The 27,101-nt window shown below is 35.9% G+C and overlaps 1 protein-coding gene across 1 annotated transcript in view; it reads right to left on the reverse strand.

The window, feature by feature from the left end:
- CCDC15 (coiled-coil domain containing 15) overlaps window positions 1-27,101 on the reverse strand; it is an 89,151-nt gene that overhangs the window by 18,067 nt on the left and 43,983 nt on the right. Inside the window, exons 10-11 of the mRNA XM_063094490.1 lie at window positions 23,852-23,944; window positions 22,384-22,487 (exon numbers count right to left, since the gene is read on the reverse strand). Of these exons, the coding sequence (XP_062950560.1) occupies window positions 22,384-22,487; window positions 23,852-23,944 (197 nt within the window). The remainder of the gene's footprint in view (window positions 1-22,383; window positions 22,488-23,851; window positions 23,945-27,101) is intronic.

The following is a 27,101-nucleotide window of genomic DNA, read 5'->3' on the forward strand; positions in this document are numbered from 1 at the left end:
GCATCTGCCACCCACAGGACTGGTCCAGGGGTCACTCATAGGGTTTTGCCAGGTCAGGTGTTCACTCTCTGCCTCTGGTTTGCTGCCTTCCCCGTTCTCGGCCGCTGCCGCCTCGGGCTGTTCAGTCGCGGCGCAGCTCGGGTGCTCCCAGGAATCTTCTTTAATGCCCGCCTGAAACCTCGAATCCTGAATAGGGCAGCTGGCCGCCTTCAGCGTGGACCCGGCCTCCGGGATCCTGTCTGCATCCACAGCAGCCCTGGCGCTGTGTTCCCTGTTTCGAGACTCGCTTTTGCAGCTAAGAAACAGTTCTTTACCTGCTCCACACTTCAAAGCTGTTGCCTGTAAATGAGGCAGCCTCTCCTGCCGAGGGCAAAGTGGCGGTCACCCCCCACGACCGGCCAGCAGCAGTGGTCCTCCCTTAAGAGATGGCAAGAGGAAGATCCACAAGTTTCCCGGCTGCCTGAGGCCCAGTGGCCACCTTTTCCACCTCAGCTACTCCGCGCCAGCCGCCACAGCCACCGCCATCTTGAAAGTCCTTGTCCACTTTTTAATTGGGTTAATTGTCTTTTTATTATTGAATTGTGGGAGTTCTTTATATATCCTGGATATGAGTTTTTATCGAATATATGATGTACAAATATTTTTTCCCATTCTATAGTTGTCTTTTCATGTTCTTCATTGTTTTAATTTTGGTGAAGTCCAACTTATTAATCTTCTCTTTTATTATTTGTTGGACAACTGATTTTTGATAAGCACACAAAGACAATGTACGGCACAAAACACAGTCTTTTCAACAAATGGGTATCCATAGTCAAAAAATAAGGCTTGCTTATTTTTTGTTTTTATGAAAATTAACTCAAACTGGATCACAGATCTAAATGTAAAATTTTAAGTGATAAAACTTCTAGACGAAACCTTTATGACCTTGGGTTAAGCAAAGATTTGCTAAATATGACACCCCAAAAGCACAATCTATAAAAAAGCAAATTGAAAAACAGGAATTCACCAAAATCTAAAACTTCTGCTCTTTAAAAGACAAAGCTAAGATGAAAAGACATGCCACAGACTGGGAAAAAATCTTTGCAGAGCATATATCTGATAAAGGACTTGTACACAGATTATATTAAAGAACTTTCAACACTCACCAATAAGACAACACAATCTTAAAATCTGGGTTTGAACAGACCACCCAAAACAAAATACAGATGGCAAATAAACACATGAATAGATGCTCAACATCCTTGGTCACTGGAAAATGCAAACTAAAACCACAATGAGATACCACTACATACTTATTCAAGTGGTTAAAATGAAAAAGACTGATGATGCCAAGTGTTGGTAAGAACGTAAAGAAACTTGAACCCTCATACACTGCAGGGGGTAACACAAAACTCTGAAAACAGTTTGACAGCTTCTTTAAAAAGTGAAATATATACCTATCATATAAGCCATTCCTCTCCCAGATATTTACTGAAGAGAAAAGGTAATATATGTTCATATAAAGATTTGCACATGAATGTTCACTGCAGCTTTATTTATAGTAGCCAAAAACTAGAAAAAATCCTAATGTCCATCAATCTATGAATGGAAAAACAAACTGTCATACCATATATCCATACAATAGAATAATATTCAGCAACAAAAGGAAATGAACTCTTGATACACACAATAGCAAGGATGAATCTCGAAATAATACAGCTGAGTAAAAGGAGCTGGGCACCAAAGACTACACATTATATAATCCCATTTATATAAAACTCTAGAAAATGCAAACAAATCTATAATAACAGAAAGCAGACCAGTGGTTGCCTGGAGAGGAGGTCACAGCAATGGGTGGGAAGGAGGGGCTACCAAGGGGCATGAGGAAACTTTTGGGGATGATGAATATGTTAACTAGCTTGACTATGATGGTGGTTTCATGTGTGTAAACATATGTCAAAAATTATCAAACTTTATACTTTACATATATACGGTTCATTGTACATCAATCATACCTGTTTAAAATATCTCCACTTACAAGTAGAGAGGAAATGAGCAGCTCAGTAAGAAAATCATCTAAAAACATCAGAGCTTTGGTTAAGCAATATGACTGATATAAGATGAGAACTCATAAACACATGCTGATGAGGCCAGTTGCTAAAAACTACTTTGAAACAAATAAGCTATTGTTTTCTGAACAGTAGTATGAGGCCAATTCACACTCATACCTCTTCAGTAAAGCATAGACTGCAGAAAACTCTGGGCTTCTATTCATTTGTGGCAGGCTATTGACTCCAAGGAAATTACAGCCTTCCATTTTGTTAGATTAACACAGGTGTAAGTTGAAAACCACAAAGCCATCCTACAAAGGCTGAAAGATCAGGCACTGGAAAAACAGGCAAGCCATGGTAGATGTGGAATCAAGACCATCCAGATTCTGACAACTAATCACAGGTCACCTTTAGCAGAGTGACGAGGCCACTTTCTACAAGGATTTTCTTACGACTGCTTTCCCACACTTACCGGTCTTTCCTGGGCTACAACTGATGTATCTAAATTGAGTATTTCTCAAAACATAGTTTTTATGGTATGATTCACACTCAAATGCAACATAAAGTAGTAATAGGGTAGAGGTGAGAAATCTCATTATTGCAACTTGGGCAAAGGGATGTTTTTATGCCAGCGAAGATCAAGATTTAAAGGTATCGATGGCAGTGTACTAGGAATGTGAGAAAGGTAATGTGGAAAATGGCCAAAATAGGCACACACATATCACAACTGGCTTTAAAATATATGTTGCCCTGCTCTCTTAAAATATAATGTGTGGGGCCGACCGCGTGGCGCACTCGGGAGAGTGCAGCGCTGGGAGCGCAGCGGCGCTCCCGGAGTGCAGGTTCAGATCCTACATAGGGATGGCCGGTGCGCTCACTGGCTGAGCGCGGTGCGGGAGACACCAAGCCACGGGTTGCGATCCCCTTACCGGTCACAAAAAGGACAAAAAAAAAAAAAAAAGTGTGAAATAAGCTAGAGAATGAAAGGAAAAGATTAAAAGAGTACAAAAATTAAAAGATTAAAAGCCTAAGATCACAGGTGGTCTTCATTAGGAATCTACATACATAGAGATCTTATTCCACAGAGAGCCAGTAAAGAAAAGTATTTTAAGAACATTCATTTGTTAAATTCAATAACTCCTAACCTTATGAAAAAAGCAACTGTTAAAAGATCTGTCTGTAGATAATGAATCATATTGAGGTTTTCAATGATGAAATTTAAATGGAGTCAAGTGAATGATGACAGAAAAGCTTATTGACTGGTATAATTCTTGATACCAGTAAACTAATAGCTAAGGAAACACATCAGCATTGTCTTTCAAGTGTTGACATCTCAGTTTTTGGTAACAGGACAGTTGCTAGAAATAATGGAATCAGCCCCTCCTCCTGTCTTCATAGCTATTCCTCTTACAGTCAAACTTCTTGAGAGAAAGTTTTCTAGACTTTCTGTCTCTACTTCCTCACTTCCTCACCTACTCCAATATGGCTTTAAAATCCATCACTCCACAAAACAGCTCTAAGGTCACTGGTGGCCTACAGGTCATTTAATCCATCTAGCACATGCATTCTCAAGAGGGGCAATATCATACCCAACAAAATCTTAGATGTTACACCGTTTGTGGCCCTCCAAAAAATCATAGTACATAAACAGAAATACATTATATTTGTGTATTAAAATTTTATGGGCGGAGTAATTAGGCAAAAATGTCTAAAAAGGCTCTGTAGGGGAATGATAATGAAGAAAAAGTTGAGAAACACTGATGCAGTATTTTTCAGTCCTCATTTTACTTGCCCTCTCAGAAGCATTTAACATTTCCTTCTTGAAACTTTTCTCTTCCTCAGCCTGTATGACACAATACTTTCCCTGAATCTCCTCATATACTTATTTCTCTGGACTATTGTTCTCTGTCTCCTTTGCAAGCCTATTTCTCTCCACTATGGTCTTCCTCAAAGCTCAATCCCACACATTCTCCTCTTTGTACTCTATACCTTCTGCCCAGGTGACTTAAGGCACGACCTCTGTTTCAGTTACTACCCACTACCATCTGTAACTCACAAAGCTACAGCTCCGTCATAGATCATTCCCCTGAGATTCAAACCTATGTATCCACCTGCCAATTTGACATTTCCACTTGATGTCTCACAGGTTTTTCCCTGGGAAAAGAATCCACAGCTTTGGTCAGATTCTCAGGTTAAGAACAATTGCCATACAGTAGTTTCAGAAGGGATCATAAAATCAAAAACGATATTGCTAAGTAAAAAAAGTTGATATAAACTATTATGTAAACAAGTTTATATTTTTCTCTAATGTCTTCAAGGCCTCTTGTATAAATATACCTTTTCTTGATACACAATAGAAACCAGACCAAGTCAGAAATCAGCATGTCAATACATCTGTTTTCCCCAGAGCAATGACATAAATACATTGATAGTGATTCTCCGGTTATGTAAAAAGGTATTCTATAACCAGCCTTAGACGTTCAGTAAAAGAGATATAAGAATTTAAAAGATTGCAAAAAAATATAAATAAATAAAGATTGCAAATTGGCTTACAAACTTGCTATACTTGATATCTGCACAACTTAAACAAGAAGCAGACATTAATATGTACATTTCAAAGAGAATCCTGAAAATAAAGTGACATCACAGGAAAAATGCACTAAAAATATATTCTTATAATATATTCAACAACAACTCATAAACTCTTCTTTTTAATCAGTCATCCCCCATATTATAAGAATGTATCACTAATTCTTTACAAAGTTAAAATAAAAAAGAGACCTAGAAAAAGAAATCAGAATATTACAGAGATATTTGCACTCCCATGTTTATTGTAGCACTATTCACAATAGCCACAATATGGAAGCAACCCAAGTGTCCATCAACAGATAAACGGACAAAGAAAATGTGATATATGCAATGGAAAACTGCTTTTATGAAAAAGCCATAAAAAAGAATGAAATTCTGTCATTTGCAGCAACATGGATGAGCTTGGAGAACATTATGTTAAGTGAAGTGAGCCAGAAGCATAAAGAGAAATAAAATACTGCATGTTCTCACCCATATGTGGAAGCTAAGGAAGTTGATCACATAGCAGTAGAGAGTACAATGGTGGTTACTAGGGACTGGAAAGAGTAGGGGGAGGATGGGTAGTGAGAGGCTGCTTAGTGGATACAAAAGTACAGCGAGATAGTAGGAATAATATCTCTTGTTCTATAGCACTGTAGTGTGACTACAATTAACAACAATTTATTGTACAGTTTCAATTTGCTAGAAGAGAGGATTGTGAATGTTTCTAACACAAAGAAATGAGAAATATATGAGGTAATAAAAAAAAATCAGTGGTTTCCAGGATTTCTGGGGATGAGGGGGGAAGGGAGGGTTGAATAAGTGGAGCACAGACGATTTTGGGGGCAGAAAAACTATTTTGTATGATACTGTGATGATTAGTACATGATATTATATATTAGGCAAAACCCATAGGACTGTACAATAGAAAGAGGGAACCCTACTATAAAATTAATGATAATATATGAATATTGATTCATAATTGTAACAAATGTACCACACTAATGTAGCATGTCAATAACAGCAAAAACTAACTATATACGTGGGTGGGGGGAGGGTATGGGAACCATCTGTAGTTTCTGCTCAATTTCCCTATAAAACTAAAACTGCTATAAAAATAAAGAAAAAACAACAACAACCAATCTTCTAAAAAGCAAAAAAAAAAAGAAAGAAAGAAAGAAAAAAAAAAGAAAAAGAAAAAAAGAGAGACCTAGAACAAAAATAAAGGCTATCTTTGACTCTATGGATTCTTTCTTCCTGAGCAATTGCAGAAATTTGCCAACACCAATACTTTCAAATAAAAGAAATTCTGCTTCTAAGATTAGGAAACAGGTTTATTTATTTCAGGAGTGAAAGACATGCTTGGTTAGAAAAATAACTTCTTCTCATACTTACCTGGCAGGGGAGATACCATGATCATCAAGAAAAATAACTTCTTGAGGAGGTGGAAGAAATTTGCCTCTTTGATACTAGAGGATTAAGGTCTAATCTAGCACAGTCTAATTCTTTGCCTGTTGATCCTGTTTTTCTGATTGACCTTTCTCTGTCTCTCCATTCCCTGATTCTTCCTTGGTGATTTCAGAAGTCACTACTAATAATAATTTAACATTTCCTACTGGAGTCTCTACTTAGATTTCCTTTGAGCACCTCAAACCCAACATGCCCGAAACTAAATTTATCAGCTCCACCTCTCTACATCCTTCCTGGCAAATCTGTTTAAGAGTACCTCATTTACCTGGTGGCCCAAGCCATAAATCTGAGACTTACTCCTAAATTCTCCTCTGATAAAATCCTATCAATTCTCTTAAATGTTCTTAAAAAACTACCTCTTCCTCTTTGCCTCCCTGGCCTTATCTTATGTGACAGGCCATGTTACAGACTTCAAATGTAATGTAGTCAAATAAATCTGGGGTTGAATTCCAGTTGTGTCACTTGCTAAGTATGATCTTAATCTTAGGCAAATTACTTAACCTGTCTAGGGCTCATTTTCTCATACGTAAAATTAAAAGAATAATAAAATCTACCTCCCAAGGTTATGAAATGAGTAAATGAGCTAATGCTTCTAAAGCACTCAATACTATGCCTACTACATTGTAAACACTCAACGAATGGCAGCTATCTTGCAGGATTGTTTTATCAATCAAATGAGATGATAATCTGTGGAAAGCACCTGACATACAGCAAGGGCTTAATATATAATAATCTTTTTTTAAAAATTAATTTCATCTCTATTCTGTAAGTGCATTACTTCAACGATCTCCTAACATTTACTGAGTCATATTATCTATTCCCGACAATGCCTATAATTGGGCTCCTAGCTGTTTTCAGGATAAAGTCCAAATTTCTTCTCATGACATGCTAAACCCTTTATGATCTTGTCTTTCCTTACTTCTTAATGCTCACGTCTTGCCATTCCTTTAGCGCTAAACACATCGAACTCAAAGTACCATATTCTCTCATGAACCACTGCTTTTGCAATGCTATTCCTTTTGCCTAGAATTTCTGTCCACTCTTTCCCCAATCCAGCTCTGATTTTGTCTCATACTATTCCTACTAATCCTTCAAAATTCAGCTCGGAAAATCTTCCCTTTCCTTCTGCATTCCATACTCCCAATTCTTCTTTTAAAACACAGCCTCTGTGCTCCCATATATTCTTGCACTTTTTTTCTTCTAATAATAGCAACAACTAACATTTATTCAGCTCTTACTATGTGCCAGATCTGTACATTTACATGTTACCTCATTTAATCCTCCTGCCAACTTTATGAAGTTTATACCATTACTATTCTTATGTTATAAAGAGGAAACAGGATTAGAGAGAGAACTTTCCCAACCTTGCACGGCTGGTAGGTAAACACATATCTCTCCATGTTCTTAACCACATGATATATTATCTGTAATGTTTAATATATGGTATTATAATAATCTACTTATCTATCTGCTTCCCCATTAGTCAGACAAATCTATTTAGTAAGATCCCTGAAGACTGGGTCATGTCTTTCCTTTCTTGCACCCTCTAAATCTAGCATCATGTCTACCAATTAATAGATGCTCAATAAATAGCTGCTAAATGAATGGATGAAACTGTATCATTTGATTCTTATAACAACTGGGTGAGATAAAGCAATATCAATTTCTGTTTGTAAAGCAGATGTATGATTATTTTAGAATACTGCTAAAGTGGTTTTGCCTTCAAGTTAAAAAATATAATAACCGTCATGCAAAAAAGGTATAAATGCTTTAGTTTTTCAACAAGGAAAAACCAAAAAATAAATTTAAGTTAAACACAAAATAACCACAGCAGCAGTATACTGCTCCGATTAAATAAAATAAACTAAATTTCCATTCTGCCTTTTACCTGATGAGCCTGTAAAATGCTTATATGCAGCACTATAGAACTTAAAGACTTTTTGATGCATATCAGATCACAATTACGGCAAAAAGATTATGTTATAGTAAGACAAATAGGGCCTAGTTATAAGAATGAACTTCCTGAGAGCCAACATCCAAAGATTCTGAAATTGCTATACATGGTGATTATATAACTACAGTTCTAAAGAACATTAATAGAAAAGGTCCTTGAAATATTTAAATAGAATTCTGCCTAAAGACTACACTAAACAACTCGTAAGGATTTTCTCCAAGCCTCCTCCATCTCAGTCCAACACACACACACATACACATATACAAACACACACACTTTTTTATTGCAGCAGTTTTTGTCAGGTTGCTTTTAGGACAACAGTATTATAACAAATCTCAAAGGGAATAAAAAGCATATGAGAATTTAAACCATTCACAAAGGAACTATTCAACAGAAAAACCATTCTCACCAGCGGGTTGTCACAAAAAATTCGAGTTCTTGTATCCTCTATTACAAAATAAACAGGATATTTAGCAGCAAGGGGCCTCCTACAATGCAGATATTGCTTTGGCTTCTGAAGTCAAACTAATGATAAAAAATTTGAAAAATTAAGAAACATAGAAAGGACAGAAAAAATGATTTTACTGTCCAAAGATAATTCTTTAATATCTTGGAATGCTTTATTTCAGTCATTTTTGTCATTGTTGTTGTTGTTGCAAAAAGCTTTTTGCCATTTGGTCCATGGCTTGGGAAAAGTTCAGGGGTAATTAAGAAGCTGCCCTGGAACTAGATGCTCAGGTACAAGACAGAAGAGCAGGGGCCTGCAGCAGTGCCACTCAAAGGCTTCTGTGCTAATATTTTAATTGGGAATTTTTCATTTATGTTCATGAGAGAAATTAATGGTGTTTCTTGTAATGTCCTTGCAAGGTTGGTATTAAGGTTATGCTGCCCTCCATAATTACTTGGAAAATATTCTAAAGGCGTTTATGTAAAACTTGGTGTTATTTTTTCCATTATATATAGTCATATGCTGCCTAAAAACATTTCATTCAACAACGGACTCCATATATGATGAAGTCCTATAAGATTATAATGGCTATACTATATAGCCCAGGTGTGTGGTAGGCTGTACCATCTGGGTCTGTATAAATACATTCCATGAAGTCTGCACTACCACAAAATCACCTAATGACACATTTCTCAGAATATACTTGTCATTAAGCCATACATGACTGTATTTGAAAAGAATTCGTAGTGAAAACATGAGTCTGAGTCTGAACCTGAATTTTCCTTTCTTGGAAAGATTTTTAATAACTAATTTAATTCTTTTGAGAGATATGGGATTACTAAGATTTTTCTATTTCTTCTTGTGTCCATTTTCGTTATTTTTTTTAAAAGTTTATCCATTTCGGAACCAGCAGCCCAGTCTAGTGCGCGTGGAGCAGGGAGAAGTCCAGCAGGGGAGGTGGAAGCTCCGCAGAGACTACACACCCTGCGGTGCTGCCGCCACGTGATCCAGCAGGTAGGCCTCACCGCCGCCACCTGTCTCCATCCCCAGCCTGGCCCAGTGCACACAGAGTAGGGAGACGTCCAGCAGGGGAGGCAGTAGCTCCGCAGAGACCACAGGCCATGCAGTGCCACTGCCGTGCAATCCAGCAGCCCGGCCCAGTGCGCACGGAGTAGGGAGACTTCTAGCAGGGGAAGCGGAAGCTTGGCAGAGACCACACACCCTGTGGTGCCACCACACAACCCAGCAGCCCAACTTAGTGCATGCTGACCAGAGAGGTGGCTCCCTGGAGAGGCCCAAGACCCGAGGCAACCACACACACAAGGCACTAGTCGCCAACTGAGCAGACACTGACGTAGCCATACCAAATTGGCAACCCCAGAAACATCCTAGCCAGACAATAGTGTCAAACCTGTGGACTGTGAAACCCCCTGCCACAATGACTAAACATCAAAGGAAAGATACCAGAAATATGAAAAATCAAGAAAGCACACCAACAAAGGGTACTAACTCTCAAGCTCTAGATCCAATAGAACAAGAGGCTCTTGAAATGTCTGACAAGGAATTTCGAGTGATAATTCTAAGGAAACTGAATGAGATACAAGAAAACTCAGCTAGACAACATGATGAAACAAGGAAAAGTATACAGGACCTGAAAGAAGAAATGTACAAGGAAACCAATGCCTTGAAAAAGAATGTAGCAGAGCTTGCCAAACTGAAGATTTCATTCAAAGAAATAAAAAACACAACAGAGAGTTTAACCAGCAGGCTTGCAGAAGTAGAAGAGAGAACCTCTGAACTTGAAGATGGGCTGTTTGAAATAACACAGGCAGACAAAAAAAAGAAAAAAGAATTAAAGGCATTGAAGAAAATCTGAGAGAGATATCAGATAACCTTAAGCGCTCAAATATCTGAGTCACAGGTATTCCAGAAGGGGAGGAAAAAGGAGATTGCATTGAAAACATATTCAACAAAATAGTGGCAGAAAATTTCCCAGTTATTGGAAAAGACACAGATCCTCAGATTCAGGAAGCTCAAAGATCCCCAAACGTATTCAACCCAAAAATGTCTTCTCCAAGACATGTTAAAGTCAAATTAGCAAAACTCAAAGACAAAGAGAGAATCTTAAAAGCTGCAACAGAGAAGCATCAAATCACCTATAAGGGAGCCCCAATCTGACTAACATCAGACTTTTCATCACAAACCCTAAAAGCCAGAAAGGAATGGGATGATATATTCAAAATACTAAAAGACAGAGATTGCCAGCCAAGAATACTCTACCCTGCAAGGCTATCCTTCCAAAATGAAGGGCAAATAGTATATTTCTCAGACAAAAACTGTGTGACTTCACTACCACACGACCACCCTTACAAGAAATTCTCAAGGGAGTACTGGGTTTGGTACCTGAAAAGTAACTACCACTGCCATAAAAACCCAAGAAAAATGAAAACCCACTCGTATGATAAAAATGGCATTCATGAAGAGAAAACAAACAAACAAAAAGGCTATCTACAACCCAAAGAACCAACAAATACAGAAAACAAACAGTAAATCAGAAAGCAAGGAATAAAAGACACTTAAGACTTCCAAACAATAATCAATAAAATGCAAGGATTAAATCAATACTTTTCAATAACAACTCTTAATGTAAAAGGCTTAAATTCCTCAGTCAAAAGCCACATACTGGCTGACTGAATTAAAAAGGAGAGCCCAACTATATGCTGCCTTCAAGACATCTACCTCACCCATAAAGACTCACATAGACTAAGAGTGAAAGGATGGAAAAAGATTTACCATGCAAACAGAAATGAAAAATGAGCTGGAGTAGCTATTCTTATATCTGATAAAGTAGACTTTAAACTAAAAACCATAAAAAGAGATAATGAGGGTCAATACATAATGATAAAAGGATTGATCCATCAAGAAGACATAACAATCATAAATATATACAAACCCAATGTTGGAGCAGCCAGATTTATAAAACAAACTCTATTAGACCTAAAGAAAAAAATAGACACTAATACCATAATAGCAGGGGACCTGAAAACCCCACTGTCAATATTGGACAGATCATCTAGGCAAAGAATCAGCAGAGAAACACAAGATCTAAACAACATACTAGACCAATCGGACTTGGCAGATATCTACAGAACATTCCACCCAACAACCTCAGAATATTCATTCTTCTCATCAGCACATGGATCATTCTCCAGGACGGATCACACATTAGGTCACAAATCAAGTCTCAACAAATTTAAAAAAACTGGAATTATCCCATGTATTTTCTCAGACAACAATGGATTAAAATTAGAAATCAATAACAAATGAAATTCTGGAAACTATACAAATAAATGGAAATTAAACAGCATTCTACTTAATGACATATGGGTCCAAGAAGAAATCAAACAGGAAATCAAAAAATTCATTGAAACTAATAAAAATAATGATACATCAGACCAAAATATGTGGGATACTGCAAAAGCAGTACTAAGCAGGAAATTTATCACATTGAATGCTTACTTCAGAAGAATGGAAAGATGGCAAGCGAACAACCTAACACTTCACCTTAAAGAACTAGAAAAACAAGAATGATCCAAACCCAAAGTTAGCAAATGGAAAGAAATCATTAAGATCAGAGCAGAACTTAATGAAATTGAAACCCAAAAAACAATACAAAAGATCAATGAATCAAAAAGTTGTTTTTTTGAAAAGATAAATAAAATTGACAAACCATTAGCATGGCTAACTAAAAAAAGAAGAAAGAAGATCCAAATCACAAATTAGAAATGAAAAAGGTGATATTACAACTGATACATCTGAAACACAAGGAATCATTCGAGACTACTATCAACAACTATATGCCAACAAATTTGAAAATCTGGAGGAAATGGATAAATTTCTGGACACACACAAGCTCCCAACTGAGCCAAGAAGACGTAGAAAATCTGAACAGACCAATAACAATAAAGGAGATTGAAGCTGTTATCAGAAGGCTCCCAACAAAGAAAAGCCCCGGACAAGATGGATTCACAGCAGAATTATACCAAACATTCAAAGAGGAATTGACACCAATTCTGTACAAACTATTCCAGAAGATTGAAACAGAGGAAAATCTCCCAAATTCATCTATGAAGCAAACATCATCCTGATACCAAAACCAGATAAAGATACAACTAAAAAAGAAAACTACAGATGGATATTCTTGATGAATATAGATGCAAAAATCCTCACTAAAATACTAGCTAACAGAATACAGCAACACATACGTAAAATTATTCACCATGATCAAGTGGGATTCATCCCAGGGATGCAAGGTTGGTTCAACATACACATATCAATAAATGTGATACACCATATTAACAAAATCAAACACAGGGACCATATGGTCATCTCTATAGATGCTGAGAAAGCACCTGATAAAATTCAACATTCATGACAAAGACCCTCTATAAGTTAGGTATAAATAGAAAGTTTCTTAACATAATTCAAGCCATATATGATAAACCCACTGCCAACATCATCCTGAATGGGGAAAAGCTGAAAGCTTTTCCTTTAAGAACAGGAACTAGACAAGGATGCCCACTCTCACCACTCCTATTCAACATAGTGTTGGAAGTACTAGCCAGAGCAATCAGAGAAGGAAATAAAGGGCATCCAGATTGGAAAAGATGAAGTCAAACCGTCCCTGTTTGCAGATGACATGATCTTATATATTGAACAGCCTAAAGCCTCTACAAAAAAACTCTTGGAGTTGATAAAGGATTTCAGCACAGTAGCAGGATACAAAATCAACACACACACAAAAATCAGTAGCATTTCTATTCTCCAATAGTGAACATGCAGAAAGAGAAATCAAGAAAGCTTGCCCATTTACAGTAGCCACCAAAAAAATAAAATACTTAGGAATTGAGTGAACCAAGGATGTGAAAAATCTCTATAATGAGAACTACAAACCACTGCTGAGAAAAATCAGAGAGGATACAAGAAGATGGAAAGATATCCCATGCTCTTGGATTGGAAGAATCATCACTGTGAAAATGTCCACACTGCCCAAAGTGATATACAAATTCAACGCAATCCCCATCAAAATTCCAATGACATTTTTATCAGAAATGGAAAAAACTATCCAGACTTTTATATGGAATAACAAAAGACCACACATAGCCAAATCAATGCTGAGCAAAAAAAATAAAGCTGGAGGCATTACACTACCTGACTTTAAACTATACTACAAAGCTATAATAACCAAAACAGTATGGTACTGGCATAAAAACAGACAAACTGATCAATGGAATAGAATACACAATCCAGAAATCAACCCACACACCTACAGCCATCTGATCTTTCACAAAGGCACCAAGCCTATACACTGGTGAAGAGACTGCCTCTTCAGCAAATAGTGCTGGGATAACTGGATATCAATAAGCAGGAGAATGAAACTAGACCCATACCTCTCACCATATACTAAAGTCAACTCAAAATGGATTAAAGAAGTAAATATACACCCTGAAACAATAAAACTTCTTAAAGAAAACATAGGAGAAACACTTCAGGAAATAGGACTGGACACAGACTTCATGAATACGACCCCAAAAGCATGGGCAACCAAAGGAAAAATAAACAAATGAGATTATATCAAACTAAAAAGCTTCTGCACAGCAAAAGAAACAATTAACAGAGTTAAAAGACACCCAACAGAGTGGGAGAAAATATTTGCAAAATATACATCTGACGAAGGATTAATATCCAGAATATACAAGGAACTCAAACAACTTTACAAGAAAAAAACAACCAACCCAATTAAAAAATGGGCAAAAGAGCTAAATAGTCATTTCTCAAAGAAGATATATGAATGGCCAACAGACATATGAAAAAATGCTCAGCATCACTCAGCATTCGGGAAATGCAAATCAAAACTACACTGAGATACCATCTCACCCCAGTTAGGATGGCTAACATCCAAAAGACTGTGAACGATAAATGCTGGCGAGGTTGCAGAGAAAAAGGAACTCTCATACATCATTGGTGGGACTGCAAAATGGTGCAGTCTCTATGGAAAATGGTATGGAGTTTCCTCAAACAATTGCAGATAGATCTACCATACGACCCAGCTATCCCACTGCTGGGAATATACCCAGAGGAATGGAAATCATCAAGTCGAAGGTATACCTGTTCCCCAATGTTCATCGCAGCACTCTTTACAATAGCCAAGAGTTGGAACCAGCCCAAATATCCATCATCAGATGAGTGGATATGGAAAATGTGGTACATCTACACAATGGAATACTACTCAGCTATAAAAAAGGATGAAATACTGCCATTTGCAATGATATAGATGGACCTAAAGAGAATTATATTAAGTGAAACAGGTCAGGCACAGAAAGAGAAATATCACATGTTCTCACTTATTTGTGTGAGCTAAAAATAAATAAATAAATACACAAAAAAACGGGGGTGGGGAAAGAAGACATAACAACTACAATTCCTTGAAGTTGATACGACAAGCATACAAAAAGGACATTGTTGGGAGGGAGTGGGGAGAGGGAGGAGGGAGGGAGGTTTCGGTAATTGGCTACAATAATCAACCATATTGTATATTGACAAAATAAAATAAAATTTGGAAGAAAAAAAATTTAAAAAAAAATAAAGCTGAATAAAGATGTTTAAAAAAAAAGTTTATCCATTTCATCAAAATTGTCAAATTTTTTACTGTAAAATTATTCATAATGTCCTTTCATTTCATATCTGTAGGCTCTGTAACAATGGCTTCTTTTCTATTCCTAATATTAGTAAATTGTGTTTTTTTCCTTTCATTTTACTGATTAGCAAAAGTAATATGTCCCAGCAAAAACAGAAATTTTCAGAGAACTAGCTTTTAGCTGTATTGATTTTCTCTGTTGCACATTTATTTTCTATTTCACTGATTTCTACACTTATCCCTATGACTTCTTTTTTTTCTGATTTTATTTGCAGCTTCTTAAGATGGAAGGTTAAAACATTTTTAGCCAGTAATTGCAATTAAGACTCTAACATTCCCTCTAAGCAATGCTTTTGCTGCGTTTGATAAGTTTTGATACATTTTATATTCATTATTATTCTCTTCAAAGTACTTCCTAATTTCTATTGTAATTTTATCTTTGACCCAGAATTATTTAGAAACATACTGCTTATTGATTTCTATCTTAAAAGCACCATGATCAGAGAACATACTATGAAAAATAAGCCAGATATAATCAATTTTGGAAAATGTTCCATAGGCACCTGGAAGATATATTCACTCGTTCAGTGTTTTTATGAAATTTTCATTTTTCTTGAGTAAATATCTAGGAGTAAAGTGGCTGGGTCATAAGGTAAAGTCTATGCTTAACTGTATATGATTCTAAACAGTTTTCCAAAGAAGTTATGCTCTTTTCCATTTACACTACCAATACATGTATTACAGTTGCTCTTCATCCTTGCCAGTATTGCTGATTTGTTGTCTTTAGTCTGAAGTGGTACCTCATTGTATAAACACTGAGTTCTTACTTTGAGATTGTATTTTTCAATGCCAGATTTTCTATTTGATTCTGTTTTATAGATTCCAATTCTCTGGTGAGATTCTCCATATTTTCATCTATTTTCTCCAACTCTTCCTCTGTTTACTTGAGCCTATTAATCATTTTAAAGTCCTTGTCTGCTAACACCAATATCTGTGTTACCTGTGAGTCTGCTTCTGTTGTCTGTTCTTTCTCCTGGATTTTGGAATCCAGTCTTATCTTTTGATGTACTTAGAAAACTTTTATTGAATGTTGAATATTGTTTTAGAAATTTTTAGAGGACCTAAATAATGTTATTTATGACCAGAGTCAGAGAGTACAGGGCTCATCGTTTTAATCCCGTCCAGAAATCAGCAGAATCAAGGTTGCTTTGCAGTTTAGGTAAGGCTTATTCTACAGCTGGTCAGAACATTTTCCTACTGTATGCTTTCCATGACTTTCAACTTAAAGTGTGGTATGTGTATCTGGCCCTTGCTCCCCTCCCCCAACCCACTGGATCTGAACTCTACATCCTCTCAGTACCATAAGACCAACAGATGCTAAGTCTGCTTTCCACATGTTTTCCACTTAGCCCTTTGGCCTTCTTAGACTTTGGCAAATGTCTTGATGAGAAAACTGATCAAACGTTTGAGACCCTGCAAGTCTCCAATATTGTTATTTCAGTTCCTTAAGACCACCAAAAGCTCTGCTTGTTTCTCTGTCCCGTAGCAGCAATCCTGTATCTGGTCCAAATTCATGTTGAAACGTATACTGAAAACTCCTAAAGAAATGTTCAGTCATCATTGTTCCCAGAACTCTAGTTCTTTCCAAATGTATGTAAGTCAGCTCTCCCTTAACATTCCACAGGCTCCTCAAAATCATGGTCCAAAACTAAACTCACGAACTTTCTGCAAATTCTGTTCTTTTCTGGGTATTCCTTGCCTATGTTAATGGTATTGCCATTCATTGAGTTATCCAAGAAGAAAGTAAGAAATTACCCTTGACTTCTCTCTTGACACTAAACTCAACTGGTCATCAAGTCCCATGGATTCTATGTAAATTATTAAATATGTTACTCTCTGTTCCCAATGCTCGCAACATCTCCCATTGCAACTACTGTAATAAATTCTTAACTGGATTCTTTGCTTAGTTTTATGTCTTCAGACTATTCTGTACTCTCCTACCAGAGTGATCTTTATAAGGTACAAATCAAATCATAAGATTTTTGCCTTAAAATCTTTAATAACTTTGTTATAGCCCCTCTGCCACTTCACTTTTACCAATGTTTAGTCACCCCAAGTTTTTACACTATTTCCCAGACACATCTTATGCTTTCATACTAAGTTCCTTGACCATCAATTCATCCTTTAAGACCCAGCTTGAGTATTAACTCATCTATAAAACCCAGCTTGAGTATTAACTCATCTATAAAGCCTTTCTTGACCTCTTGAGATGATCCCTGACTCACTTTTAGTATTATAATGATTTTTTTGGTCTCTTTTTCTCCCTTTGTCTGGCCTCCCTTGGAGCTCATCCTATTAATCATCACTACCACCACTGCAATTAACATGGTAATAATAGGTTCTTTTTACTGTGATTTTACTAAACGCCAGATACAACATTAAGACTTTATACACATTTCTCCATTTAATTATAACAACAAACTAGAAGATAGGTATTATAATCTCCATTTTATAATCAAAGATATTGAGGGTCAGAGGTAAAGTTACTCTCTTAAGGTTACACAACTAATAAGTGGTATATTCAAACTGAAGTCCATTTCAAAGTAAACCTGTGCTATGAACCACTATCCTGCCACATATTCAAGGTTTATATTCTCAGCATACAGTACAGTGCCTGGCATGTAGTAGTTTCTCAATAAATGTTTGCTTTGTTGTTGAAAAGTACTAAAAAAGACAATATATAAAAGCCTCTGTCAATTACAAAGCTCTGCATGAATACTATTATTTCCTTTCACCACGACTCTGTTTATGTTGACTTTTCTGATTCAACATCCTTATCTCCTTACCCAACAAACACATATTTATCCACCTAGGCCCAGCTGAAAAGTAATAATTTCTCTAACTCTCTAGATAGAATCAGTAATCCCTTTTTCATCACAGATGCGCTCATGGACTCTGTACCTACTTCTGCAATTGTACTAACCATATTACTTATTTGCATACATTTTCCCCCCAACAACAACTTAGATTATGAGTTCCTCAAGAAAAGAAACCATATTTTATTTATCTTTGTATCATCTGAGCCTAGGACAGTGCATGTGATATGGAATATGCTAAATTAATGATTTCTGAATAAATGCAGAATCACTCTTAGTCCTGAATAAGAAGAGAGCTCCTGCTTTGGGACCCACGTTTTTAATAGTCCCACTTTGGCCTGCCTCTGGCCATACCTCTCCCTGTAGGCCTCAGAGATTGAGCACCTAGAGAATATGTTCACTTGAAGCCTATGCTTGCCTTTCTAGACTCTGCTCCAGGAGCCCAGGCCCCTGAAATTCCTTATTCCATCTTTCCAAGGCCATTTTAAGGGTCTACATAATCCTGCCACCCACAATTGTCTACCTGAGACTGCTCCTCTGATGTGTGCACAAAGGCTCAGTGGGATATTAAACAGTGGCTTCTTCCAGGGTATGTGTACAGAACTGGGATATCTGGGCTCAGCTGTACATAGTGTGTATTCAAGATTCTTTGTAGTATAAAATAGAGCTATGGGCAGGAAGAAAAAGAAGGGAGGGGGCTGTCTCTCTCTGAGCTGCCATGTTTCTACATGTAACTCAGAGGAGTCCAATAGTTGCAAATTTGAACCTGATCTTCTAGGTCATTATAAAGTCATATTGTCAAAGTAGGGGATAGAATATTCCTTATTTAACAGTTTTTTTAGTTTGGTTTGGTTTATGACTTTTAAATATTAGATGTAAGGTACGTAAGCCTGCATTTTTACTCTAGCCCAGCCCCACAAATGTTAGAGACAGGCTTGAATAAATAAGCCTATAGATAAACTATAAATAAATAAAAATACATGTAAAAGCACTTAAAAGAACCCAATAAATATTTCCTTTGCCATGGCTGCGACATGCTACACCAGAGGTTCTTTCTTTTTAAAAAGAATTCTTCTAAATAAAGAATACATATATTACAGAAACAGTCGTCTATTAAGATGAAGGAAAACAAATACTGGACAAGAAAAAAGTTACTAATTAAAAGGTTTATTTTCAGGGCTGGCCCATGGTTCACTTGGGAGAGTGTGTGGTGCTGATAACACCAAGGTCACGGGTTTGGATCTCTATATAGGGATGGCCAGTTAGCTCACTTGGGAGAGTATGGTGCTGACAACACCAAGTGAAGGGTTAAGATCCCCTTACCGGTCATCGTTTTAAAAAATAAATAAATAAATACATAAAAGATCTATTTTCTTTCATTGAGCTGAAATAGCATTGAAAGGAAATTAGGAAAATTGTAGGTCCAAAGACTACCCATTGGGCTATTTGAACCCATTTCTAGCACTCTACAGTAACTCTATAGGAATTTGTTATAGTACTATATATAATATTACAAAATAAAAGTATTATTGCCTTATATTTTATAGCACTTCATAAATTTCAAAGTATTTTCACATATTATTAGCCCTTTGCTTAGTGCCTTATGCATATTAGGTCAATGATATCTGATGAAATAAATCTTATTTTAGATCCATGAGTTTTCATTATAACTTCTCGTGCATTGTTTAGAAGTCAAGAGGCACTATGAGGCTTGTCAAGAAACGAGTTGAGCTCTGAGGGGAATTCAGTAAAAATCTGCATTTTAAAAAACATAACTGATAGAGGGGAACTTCCTCAACTTGATAAAGAACATCTACAAAAAACTTACAGCTAACATCATACTAACTTTAATAACATCATTAATAACATTAATGGTGAGAAACTGTAAGCTTTCCTGCTAAGATCAGGAACAAGGCAAGGATGTCCCCTCTCACCACTCCTTTTCAGAAAATATCATACTGGAAGTCCTAGCTAATGCAGTAAAACAAGAAAAGGAAATAAAAGGTATATAGATTGGGAAGGAAGAAATAAAACTGTCTCTGTTCACAGATGACATGATCATCTATGTAGAAATTCTGAAAGAATTGCCAAAACAACTCCTGGAACTAATAAGCAATTACAGCAAGGTTGCAGAATACAACATTAAAGTACGAAAGTCAATCAATTCATGGTGGGGTTTTGGGAAAAGAAATGTACTAAAGTCAATCACTTTCCTATATACCAGCAATAAACAGGTGGAATTTAAAATTAAAAACACAATATCATTTACTTTAGCACCACCAAAAATTAAATACTTAGGTATAAATTTAACAAAATATGTAGAAGATCTATATGAGCAAAACTACAAAACTCTGATGAAAAAAATCAACGGAGAACTAAATAAATGGAGAGATATTCCATGATCATGAATAGGAAGATTTAATATTGTTGAGTTGTCAGTTATTCCCAATATGACCTACAGATTCAACACAATCCTAATCAAAGTCCTGCAAGTTATGTTGTAGATATCGACAAACTGATACTAAAGTTTATATGAAGAGTCAAAAGACCCAGAATAGCCAATCCAATAACAAAGGAGAACGAAGTTGGTGAACTAAAACTACCCAACTTCAATACTTATTACAAAGCCACAGTAATCAAGAAAGTGTGGTATAGGCAAAAGAACAGACAAGTAGATCAATGGAACGGAATGGAGAGTCCAAAAATAGAACCACATAAATACAGTCAATGATCTTTGACAAAAGAGCAAAGACAAATGCAATGAATAAAAGACAGTCTTTTCAACAAATGGTGCTAGAACAACTGGACATTCACATGCAAAAAAAAAAAGAAAAAAAAGAAAAACTAACACAGACTTTACATCTCTCATAAAATTAACTTAAACTGCATCACAGAGCTAAATGTAAACACAAAACTATAAAATCCACAGAAGATAACATAAGAGAAAATCTAGGTGACTTGAGTATGGCAATAATTTTGCAGATACAACACCAAAGGCACAAACCACGAAAGAACTGATAAGCTGAAATTCATTAAAGCTAAAAAACTTCTGCTCTGCAAAAGACACTGTCAAGAGAATGAGAAGACATACCACCGACTGGGAGAAAATATTTTCAAAAGACCTGATAAAAAAACTGTTATTTAAAACTCAACAATAAGAAAACAAACAACCCAAATAAAAAAACGGGCAAAAGATCTGAGTAAACACAACACCAAAGAAGATATACAGATGGCAAATAAGCATATGAAAAGATGCTCCATATCATATGTCATTAGAAAATTGAAAAGTAAAACAATGAGATACCACTACACCTCTATTACAATTGCCAAAATCCAAAACACTGATAATACCAAATGCTTGTGAGGAAGTGGAACAATAGAAACTCTCTTTCATTGCTGGTGGGAATGCAAAATGGTACAGCCTCCTTGGAAGACAGTTGGCAGTTTCTTACAAAATTAGACATACTCTTACCATATGATCCAGGAATTGCACTCCTTGATATTATCCAAATGAGCTGAAAACTTATGTTTACACATAAACCTGCACACAGATGTCTATAGTAGCGTTATTATAATCGCCAAATCTTGGGAGCAACTAAGATGTCCTTCAATGGGTGAATTGGTAACTAAACTGTGACACATCCAGATGATGGGATATTATTCAGTGCCAAAAAGAAATAAACTATGAAGCCATAAAAAGGCAGTGGAAGAACTTTAAACGCATATTACTAAGTATATGAAGCCAATGTGAAAAGGTTATATAATACTAATGATTCTAACTATATGACATTCTGGAAAGGTCAAAATTATGGAGACAATAGAGAGATCAGTGGTTGCTAGTGGGTAGAGAGGGAGAAATAGGCAGAGCCTAGAAGATTTTCAGGACAGTGAAACTATTCTAGTACGTTACTACAATGGTGCACACATGTAATGATATATTTGTCAAAACTCATAGAAAGCACAAGCATCAAGAGTGAATCCTGATGTACACTATGGGCTCTGGGTAATAATAATGTGTTAATGTAGGTTCATCAACTGTAACAAACTACTACTGTGGTGCAGGATACTGTGTGCAGGCAGAGGGTATATGAGAACTCTCTGTACTTTCTGTTCAATTGTGCTGTAAACCTAAAACTGCTCTAGAAAACAAAATCTATCTAAAAACTCAAACAAAAGAAATGTAGCTGTTTATCATTTTTCAATACTCCACCCAGATCAAAAATAGTTGTTTTCAGTATGGATAAGAAGAAAAGACCATTGGCTGATTATTTCTAAAACTTAGCTTCCAAAAACATTTTAACTGGTCATTTAAAGCTCACAATGAGGACCAAAGAACTTACTTATCAATTTTCTTCTTTTGTTCTTTTTGCCTTTGTTGTTCTTTTACTTGTTCTCTCTCAATATCCATGAAAAGTCGTCTATGTCTCAGGTACTGCTTTTGACGCTAAAGGAAAGAAGTTAAAATTATTTAAATTCTGTTCTCAAGGGCCGGCCTGTGGCTCACTTGCAAGAATGTGGTGCTGATAACACCAAGGCCATGGGTTTGGATCACTATATAGGGATGGCCAGTTAGCTCACTTGGGAGAGCATGGTGCTGACAACACCAAGTTAAGGATTAGGATCCCCTTACTAGTCACCTTTAAAAAAGAAAAAAAAGAAAATTCTGTTCTCAGATGACTTTCCAAGGAAGGAAAATATTATTATGCCATAGACAAGAAAAATACATGATACAGAAGTCACCAGGGACTAAGTCCTTAATTTCCTTCTGTCTATGGTGACTCAGGATAATATCACATACAACAAGAATTTTATATTTTCAAGCACATAGCTATTGGTTGTGAACAGACTAACCAGAGAAAGAAGTACTAATTTAGTTTTCCCTTAGTACAATCCCTTGTCAACAATACTTGAGGAAATGACTATATTTGATATTATAAAATATATACTATATTCAGTCTGTGTTCCCAAGTAATAAGTAGTGCCACAGAAAAAATGTGAGAGGTATTTTATAACAGAACAATAGTCATTTTAATTTTTCTAAATTAAAACCACACCGCAAAAGCATACTCTAAGCCGAGCCTAACATGGCAGGAAGGAAGGCTGAAGGGCTGAGGTATATCAGTGCTTTGTACTCATAAATGGAACAAGTATAATAAAAGCAAATACTACTATGCTGTGTGTGATCAGTTTATACCCCTGGATTTACATATTCTTTTAAGAACACGAGCTACTCCAAGGGCAAAAACATGTCTATGTATGTATTAGGGCAGTGTAGGGCTTTATGGTAAAAGTCATCAAATGTAAATAGCAGTTCTCAATATTGAGGATGCATCAGAATCACCAGTGCTATTTTTAAAAAACACAAATGCCTCAAACCTAACTTTTCAGATACTGATTCAGTATATCTGGTCTGGGTCTTGGCATTTGGATCTTGAAAAAACCTCCATATCTGATTCTGCTGCACTGCCAGGGTTGAGAACTGTTGGTTTAAACTAACTTTAGATTGATAAGAAAAAAAAGGAAGCCATAAATTAAAAACGTTCCTTTAACTAAGTTATAGTGGCATATGTACACTAGCTGAAGAAATTCACTAGGAACAGATCTTTGATTTCACATCAATGTGCCCTAAATCCCAGGAGCATGAAAGAGAAGTTCAACATATCCTCGTGACTCAAGCAACTTCTTTGCCTTTATCTATGCTATTTATAGTATTAGCTCTTAATGTGTTAGGACACAACAAATTGTCTAATCTCACTTATAGTATCATAGTAGAAATATTAGTGCCTAAAAGCAATTATAATTACATACCTCTTTCTTGTCGTCTTCTTGATCTATTCCAGACCGAAATGCCAGTAAAGCTTGGAATTTAGTGCTCATTCCTGATTGATATTCATTATACACCTGTTAGAAAGTGCACGCAAAGTGATAAAATTACCAAAAGTTAGCCCTGTGAACCTTTTCAATATTTCTATTCAATTCTTTTCTCCTGCAACCTTGAGCTCAATTGGATAAAGAACCAAAATATAAGTATAAAAGGATAAAAGCAAAAAAGAACTTTAAAAAAGCAGTTTCAGAAGGAATTAACGAAACAGTAAACCAAAGGACTTGGGTCAAAAACATGGATGAATAAATAACAAATCAAAATGTTCAGAGTGCAAACTACACATCTGACAAGTGGCTGATATCCAGAATATACAAGGAACTCAAACAACTCAATGGTAAAAAAAATAACCCAATTTAAAAATGGTTAAGGAAGCTCAATTGACATCTCTCAAAAAAACCCATACAAATGGCCAACAGGTATATGAAAAAATGTTCAACATCACTAATCACCAGGGATATGCAAATCAAAACCACAATGAATTATCATCGCACCCCAGTTAGACTGGCTATTAACAAGAAGACAGAAAATAACAAATGCTGGTGAAGATAAAGAGAAAGGGGAGTCCTTATACACTGTTGGTGGGACTGTAAATTAGTACAGCCATTACAGAAAACAGTATGGAGGTTCCTCAAAAAACTGTATGACTCAGCAATCCAACTACTGGGCATATACCCAAAGGAACGGAAATCATCATGTCAAAGGGATACCTGCATCCCCATGTTCACTGCAGCTCTGTTCACCATAGTCAAGACATGGAACCAACCTGAATGGCCATCAACAGATGATTAGATAAAGAAAATGTGGTACATATACACAATAAAATACTACTCAGTCATTAAAAAGAATGAAATTCTGACATTTGCAGCAACATGGATGGGCTTAGAGAAAATGATGTTAGATGAAATAAACCAGGCACAGAAAAAGAAATACTACATGTCCTCACTCATATGTGAGAACTAAAAAAGAGAACAAAACAAAATAAAACAAAATAAATAATAATAATAATAATAATAAGTTGAACTGTTAAATGGAAAGAGAAAAACTGTGGTTATCAGAGGCTAGAGAGGGGAGGGGAGATGGTAAGAGGCTGGTTAATAACAAAATCTTAGAGCCAGATCGGAAGAATAAGTCCTACTAGTGTACAGTCAACACAGGAATGCATAATTAACAACGATTTACTATATGTTACCAAATGAATAGAAGAGAGAACAAATGTGCACATCACAAAGAAATGATTGGGTTTTACAAGGATGAATATGCTGACTGCCCTGAATGGATCATCACACATTGTATACATGTATTGAGATATAACTCTGTACCCCACAAATATGTACAATCAATATGTTTCAATAAAAAAATTTTAAAAATTAAAGTAAACAAAATGTTCAGAGTGAAAGTTCTTCTAAAGTGGTCACTTGAAATCACTCTGTTATGAGTGTACTTGGAATTGATTCCAGGATATAAAGCCAGATACCTTAATATCTCAAATCTATAATCACTTTCAATTTATACAACTCTCTTGATAGGCATAAGTCCATAGAACAAGAGCCTAAAAATATTATGTCAATCATCCAGCAGGGTATGGAGAAAACTGGTGCTAATTTTCCCCCATATTTACTAGGAAAGCCTTACAACATAACTTGGTATACCTACTTGGACATTATATAGGTCAAAGTATGATCTCTAACTTTTATAAATAAAAAATCTAAAATTTCTTTTCTCTCTTTAGTTTAAAAGTTATCTTTCAGGAAGGTTTCAGGATACAAGATCAATGTATAAAAATCATTTGTACATTGGGCTTGCCAGTTAGCTCAGTTCGTTATAGCATGGTGTTATAGCACCAAGGTCAAAGGTTTGGATCCATGTACCAGCCAGCTGCACCCTCCCCCCCCAAAAAAAATCAATTGTATTTCTATACTTGGTATGAATAATCTAGAAACAAAATTAACATAAAAAATTCCATTTATAATACCATAAAAAAAGAATAAAGCATTTAGGAATAAATTCAACGAACGAAGTGTAAATTATATACTCTGAAACCTACAAAACATTGTTGAAAGAAATTAACAAAGACCTAAATAAATGGAAAGGCATCCAATGTTCATGGATTGGAAGATCTAATATTGTTAAGATGGCAGTACTCCCCAAATTGATCAACAGATTTAAAGCAATCTCCATCAAATTTCAGTTGACTTCTTTACAGATATTGATAAGATGATCTTAAAATTCCTATGAAAATGCAAGAAACCCAGAATAACTGAAACAATCTTGAAAAAGATGAACAAAATTGGAGGACTCACTCTTCACAACATCAAAACTTACTACAAAGCTATAGTAATCAAGACAGATTGTACTGGCATAAGGATAGATATATGAGATCAATGGAATGGAATTGAGAGTTTAGATATAAACACCATCAACTGGCTTTTGACAAGAATGTCAAAACAATTCAATTGAGAAAGAATAGTCTTTTTAACAAATGGTGATGGGACACTGGTTATCCACACGCAAAAGAATGAAGTTGGACCATTTCCTCATACCATATACTAAAATTAATTCAAAGTGTACTATAGATCTAAATGTAAGAGCTATAAAATTCTTTGAAGAACACACCAGGAGTAAATATTCAGAACTTGGATTTAGGTGACAGTTTCTTAGATATGACACCAAATGCACAAACTACAAAAGAAAAAGTAGATAACTTAGACTTCATCAAAATTAAAAACTCCTGTGTTGCAAAGGAAACCATCAAGAAAGTGAAAGGACAACCCACAGAATGGGAAACATTTGCAAATCAAATGTCTGATAAGGGACCTGTATGTAGAACATATTAAGAACACTCAATAATCAAAACACAAATAACTCAATTACAAAATGGGCAAACTAAATATAGACAGTTTTCCAAAGAAGACACACAAATGGTCAATAAGCACATGAAAAAGTGCTCAACATCATTAGCCATCAAGAAAATGCAAATCATGTAGTGAGATAACTTCATACCCACTTGGATGCAATAATTAAAAATACAGATAATAACGAGTGTTGGTGAGGATATGGAAAAATCTGAACTCTCACACACTGCTAGTAGAAATGAAAAATTATACAGCAACTTTGGAAATTATTTTGGCAGTTCCCCAAAAGGTTAAGCACAGAGTTATCATATGTCCTAGCAAT

Source organism: Cynocephalus volans, chromosome 4, assembly GCF_027409185.1.
Source record: "Cynocephalus volans isolate mCynVol1 chromosome 4, mCynVol1.pri, whole genome shotgun sequence".
Taxonomy (NCBI): domain Eukaryota; kingdom Metazoa; phylum Chordata; class Mammalia; order Dermoptera; family Cynocephalidae; genus Cynocephalus; species Cynocephalus volans.